The sequence below is a fragment of the Microtus ochrogaster genome, chromosome 7, assembly GCF_000317375.1.
Source record: "Microtus ochrogaster isolate Prairie Vole_2 chromosome 7, MicOch1.0, whole genome shotgun sequence".
In the NCBI taxonomy this organism is placed as follows: domain Eukaryota; kingdom Metazoa; phylum Chordata; class Mammalia; order Rodentia; family Cricetidae; genus Microtus; species Microtus ochrogaster.
Window position 1 is genome coordinate 73,190,553 of NC_022014.1, and position 6,000 is coordinate 73,196,552.

General features: G+C 35.0%; 1 protein-coding gene across 1 annotated transcript in view; it reads right to left on the bottom strand.

The window, feature by feature from the left end:
* Positions 1–4,751, bottom strand: part of Abca6 (ATP binding cassette subfamily A member 6) — a 62,859-nt gene extending 58,108 nt beyond the window's left edge. The window contains exons 1-4 of the mRNA XM_005350664.2: positions 4,557–4,751; positions 3,447–3,549; positions 1,707–1,911; positions 589–747 (exon numbers count right to left, since the gene is read on the bottom strand). Of these exons, the coding sequence (XP_005350721.1) occupies positions 589–747; positions 1,707–1,911; positions 3,447–3,542 (460 nt within the window). The 5' untranslated portion in view covers positions 3,543–3,549; positions 4,557–4,751. The remainder of the gene's footprint in view (positions 1–588; positions 748–1,706; positions 1,912–3,446; positions 3,550–4,556) is intronic.
* Positions 4,752–6,000: the final 1,249 nt, after the last annotated feature.

A 6,000-nucleotide genomic window follows, 5' to 3' on the forward strand; every position in this document is an offset into this window, starting at 1 on the left:
CTCTGGGCTGAATCAGGAGCTCTCTCTTCACTTGGACAACTCTCCACATGCTTCCCTGATTAAAGTGCTTCCATGTCTACCCAATGGCCCAGGTTTACAAGATGCCACGCAGGACCTAGCCCTTATGCAACTGCAACATCATTCTCCTTCCACATCCCATTGGCTTTTCATGCTCTTCTTCCAGCTGCTATAAGATGCTCTCATAGGCTTTTACCCTAATGAAACTTAGTATCTTCAGCTCCTCCCACTTGCTGTTCCCTTGGTCTTATTTTAAAAGTTACTTCTCTAATCCAACAATCAAGAATCTTGGATCTAATCTTACCAAAAGTACTCGCCCTTACAACTAGCTATTCAACGCTTGTCTCTCCTAATCAATGGCTGCTGTATCCAGCATTGAAATCCGATCATTCCTTAGAACTGTGAGCTCAACAGATGTATGCTGAATTATTCTGCAGTGCTGTGAAATAAACCTCTACAATTAATATAACAGTCACAATCAAATGTTAGTCTGTTTTCTCTTGTGAAACTGAAAGTATCTGTTGCCCAACCCTACCTGTTCCTCTTGTTGAAAACACAAAGAAAAGTCACCTAATATATCTTCTTTCAAAAATGGATATCCATGTGACAGAAATACTTCTAACTTGTAAGAGAAGGTGTCATTAAATATGATTCCAAGAGCATGGGGAATATTCTTCAGAAGCATATTATCCAAGTCTTTCTTACTTGGCAACCCAATGATTCTCGTTCCTGTGAGGGATAAGGTGAAAACAGATATACTGGGTTGTACAATATTTCACCAAAACAAAATGCGATATTAGACTGAGCCATGTTTTTATAGACATTCCCACTTAAACTGAACAAACTAAAAGGCAACCTAGTTTTTTTACTGTTTCAAATCACAGAAAACAATCGTGCATGCAAATTACAGGTTTTAATAAGCCAGGTGGCAGATGGGGGACAAAGCCCACCTTGCTGTCTGTTGAGGGTAAGAACAACCTACTGTTGTTGTCACTATACCCTGAGGGTTCCAGAATTCCTCCTGAAGCAAAACCACTGACAGGATTTTTGTCTCATGAAGAAACAAAATAACAGGCTCTAAATAACCAGAAATGTCATTAATTAGAAATAGAATATTAAATAATAAATAACCAGACTACACCCAGCTTGCACACAAATGAAATATGTGTTTTATTAGTCTTGGTTACAAAACATGCCTTATTTAAACTCAAAACCTTCAAAGGTTTTGCATTCTACACTGTACATAAGAAAGAATATCACCTTCAGATTGCACATTGTTAATGCTCATACTTATGAACTTATGATTAAATAGCCATGACCTAATTACTTATATTTTTAACAAGCTACAAATCTCAATAATTGGATATCAATGCTAAAAATATATACATACCTCAATAACTACATTTCTCAAGATGCTAATTTTCAATTTGCATTTTTTAAAGCTTCAACTTATGGAAGCCTATAAACATAGGCTCATGTTTTAATAGGTCCCTATGAAGCTGAAAGAAGTTTAAGATATTGTTGTAAAAGAAAACAAAATCCTAAGAAGATTATATGCTATCCTGATGCTTGAACTTATTAGAATGACGTTTTACTGTAGCTTCAAACTAACATGTACACATCTTATTAAAAATTATGAACCTATAAGACCAGTAAGTTTAAGTCTTTCTTCCCACTGGCTTATTTACCTTTCATCGTGGGAGAAAAGGTTGTTTTATTCATTATCTGTTGGGTTATGTTAGAGACTGGTGTATAAAAAACCATGATAGAAGATCCATTAAATTCATCTAAACTTCCAAGATCCTGAGGTGGGATTTCAGGGAGTTGCATATTTTCTTTGAAAAATGAAAACTGCCCCATATACAGTCCTATAATAATTGGGATGCTCCATTCCTATAAAAAAATTAAGAGAAAAAATAATAAGGCTAGATATAGTTCTCCTCAAGTTGGTCAATACCAAAGAACTTTGAAGACAAGTTAAATTTTTCCATATAATATAATTTCTCATTGCTGTATACTCTTCTGAGAAAAAAAATAACTAAAAACAAATTCTGTGTTAGTGGCCACATGTATCACTCTCTGAACTAAAGCTTTGTATTAAATCATGAATGATTTCAGTGGTTATTTGGAAACAGTGGGATACCTAACTTTGAAAATCTTGATTGCCTGGAACATCAATTTTAGACATAAGGCACAAAGTGGGAAATCACAATGTTTCTTGCTGGTTGTCATATTTTTTATTAGAAACTAAACGGAATAAGTAGAAACTGAGTGGCAGATACTCTCTAGTGAATCACCAATAGCAATCATTTCCTCCTTCTTGATATAACGCTAGAACACACTTTTTTCAAGCAATTGAGGATTCTTCAATGCCCAAGAACACCTTTCTCTACTCTGACTGCCATACAGGGGGAAATGAACCAGTAACGGCAAAGCACTCTCAAAATAATGTAGAAAGAGAAAATACAGTTGAGTTTTTACAGTAACAGCCATTTTAGCTGACCAATGCAAGGACTGATCTGGACAAATCACTTATGTCCTTGTCTTTGGGATTTACTTCTAGTTACTGACACCTCCTGTTCATTTATTTAAAGTGACCACACTGAGTTAATATAGAATGAATCAATTTGAAAACTGCAGGTCTTAAGTAGAACATACTCTTAACATACAAGCGCGAGAGGAAACAGGTGTTCGAGCATTTATGGCAAGTGAGCAGACATGGTACATGTCACAGTTAGTCTTGGTTGGACTATACCCCCAGTCCACTATACTCTCTGTCTCCGTTCTTCTTCATCCTATTGGTACTTCAGCAGAGGTTACCAGGGTCTGAGGAGACAGCAGAGTCTCTAGAGGAAGGAGCCTAGGTGCCTGGATAAACAGAAAAGGCCGTATTCCCACTCAGCCTGCTTCTCTTCTACTACTGACTGTACTGAAAACAGTGAAAACTGGACGCTTGCTATGCATTAAGCCACCGAAACTCCACCGAAACTTGCGCCGTGCACCACTCCTCAAACAATCTGCTGTGCACAAACCAACAAGGGTGTTCTTTTGTAATCCTTGAACAGAATCTTTATGTAGAAAATCAAAAGGTTTTAATATAAAACAATAAAATTAAGATTTCTCATATTATACTTACCAATCTATATTATGTCTTGGCTCCCAATGTAGGACACGTGATCATTTAATGTTTGTTACAATCATCATACAATTAAATTTTTACTTTATCTTTTTAAAAATGTTCTAATTTTAGTCTTCGTAATGCTATGGCATTGGTCACAGACCTTTAATGAGTTTCTCAGTTAAAAAATATAGCTAGAAATAGCAACCTTAAAAGTAATGAACCTAGTCTGCTAAGTATAATGCAATCTTTGAAATAACTGGTCACGGAAAGCAGAGTTCCAAGGAAAGGGTGAAATGTCTGCACATACCAAGAAGCTCTCCCTTCTCCCTCTCCATTTCTTGAGCAGATTCTTGTGCAGAAGGACGCAGGTTTGCTGATACACACTCATCTCCTTTATACTCATCCACCTGCTCATTAGGTGAACAAACAGTAAGTGAGCCAAAGACGTAGGAGTCATTGAAGAAAGTTTCGTGACTGTATTTCTGATTCAAATATCTACCACACGTAATAACTGTCATGAAATGCTATAAAATATTGTTGCAACAATTTGTGATGAATTTTTTTTTTTACTTTAAACACGTTTGCTTTAAGGTGTTTGGAGGAAGGGGTGATGGTGGGATGTCACACTCTTACAATAAAACTGAACATTCTAACTGGAAAAAATGTGTCATTATGGCGCAGAACATAGAGAAGTATAAAACAGATTTGAAGATGTGAGTAAGGTAATTCAGTTAGTTTCATTCCATTAATAGTTGTCTTTGTTCCTTGCATTTTAGTAAAAAATATTTCATAACTAATCAAATCAACAACAAAATTCTGACTTCTTAAACCCACCTGAACGATAAGTTACATTCATTATACACAATCCCAGTTAAATATGTTTGGAATACTTACCTTCAGGTTGAAATAAAATACATTTAACTGAATAACTTTTATCAAAAGGAATATACTTTAGAGTAATAGTCCAGACTCAAAATTACTTGCTTCTGACAAAAGGAGAATAAGACTTCCCTCAATTTTGTGATTATAGATGCCACTCTATAACTCTGAGAGCAAAGTACAAAATAAACTTGTTTTTAAAGAATAATAGAAACTGAATGAAAGAATAATTTTGCCCAGAAAATTTTCAAATAAATAAATTTTAAAACTTTTTCAGTTTTTATAATCTTTAAATTTATTCTTTTCTAAATTTACTTAATAAATCTTCGTGCAGTTTTCCCTTGGCTAGAATGGAAGCAAGCTGGAGGTTCTACTGCTGTATCTATAAAATTGGGGGAAAATTAAGAATTAGCTCTTAAAATAACTTTAAAATATTTAAGTTCCTAGAAGCATCTGAAAAATAGATTGATCTTAGCAGAGCACAAAAATATTTGTTTTACTTGGCAGAGTACAAACTATAACGCTAAGCTTTACTTACTGTTGGGGATGTTTACGTTCCTTGGAAGCAGTCACACGGTCCTCTTTTTCCCTAGTACGCCAGCTAAAACATTATCTCTGGTCCCTCATGTGTTCCTTAAGTAGGTGGTTACTCTCCGTCGTTCTTACTCAATCTGCTCTGAAAAGGGATGTGGTCAATTCGAGCTGCACATGACGAATTTGTTTTGTTTTGTGTGTCCCTTTTCCCTGTAAGCCAGTTATTCTCCTGGGGAAACACTGCTCTGTGATTGGTTGAGAATAAAACAAACCCTATGCCTGTTCATTCAGCCTTTCGACTGTAGGAAAAAATAAAGAAAATAAGAAAAAAAAATATCTGTTTAAGCCTTTTAGATATGTTTAAATTAAGATGGAGAAGACAAGAAAAGAGTAAAAATGTTAATTAACCAAACTAAGTCGTTAAAGTTGTATGAGAAAATACTAATTCGTGTTTTCTCACTACACATAGCTAAACACAGCTGTTAGTCTTCAACTTGGCAACTTCATGCGAAGTGGGAAAAATAACAGAGGCTGAAAGTTTCTTTTCTTTTCTTTTCCTATTTTTTCTTTTAAAAAATAAAGTAATCTATAGCCTACTCTGGAGAGATCCCTACGGTAGACAAATGAAGAATTATTTTCAAATGCATTTCTCCTACTTTGTTCACAATCACGTGTGATTTTATGAGTTATGTAGGCAAAATAAGATGTATTTTAAATGACTAAAACACATAGAAGTATTCAGACGTCTATGCACCAGGACTAGAAAACCTGAAATCTATTCTCTTCTCATTGCACAGTGGACCTGAAAGGCATTGCAGACTTTTCGACCTGCCGCAGCAAATGGCAAAACAGGCAAGCAAAGTCCATGGGTTGGGAAATCTCAAATATTTGACATGGCTCCTGATTCCACATGTGTTAATAATCATAAATCAGAGAAATGTTCCAGAGTATAGGAGACAATTTAGGACAATAACAGTTACAGCCATGATGATATACTTGGCTACTAATTCTACTTTTAAAAGTAGACAAAAGCAAAATAACATATCTTTTAGATTGAAAAATTGTAAAAAGCAAACAAGTTAACAGAGGTGTTCTTAAGGTCCCAGAACTGTGAAATAAAGCTCTCAAATACTTAAAAATTTGTTTCAATAGTAGAACAAATCTTTTGAAGTCACTTAAAATATAATTAAGATTTCTATAAATTTTGTTACTATAATTGTTTTATATTCTTTATATTCCATTTATTTATTTAATTCATTTTTGGTTTCTAGAAGCAGGGTTTCTCTGTATCCTTGGCCATCCTTGAACTCACTCTGTAGATCAGGCTGGCCTTGAATTCACAGAGATCCCCCTGCCTCTGGCTACCAAGTGCTGGCATTAAAGGTGTGAGCCACCACTGCCCAGGTATATTTTATTTTTGAAATCATTTTCACTCTACCTTTCTTAAA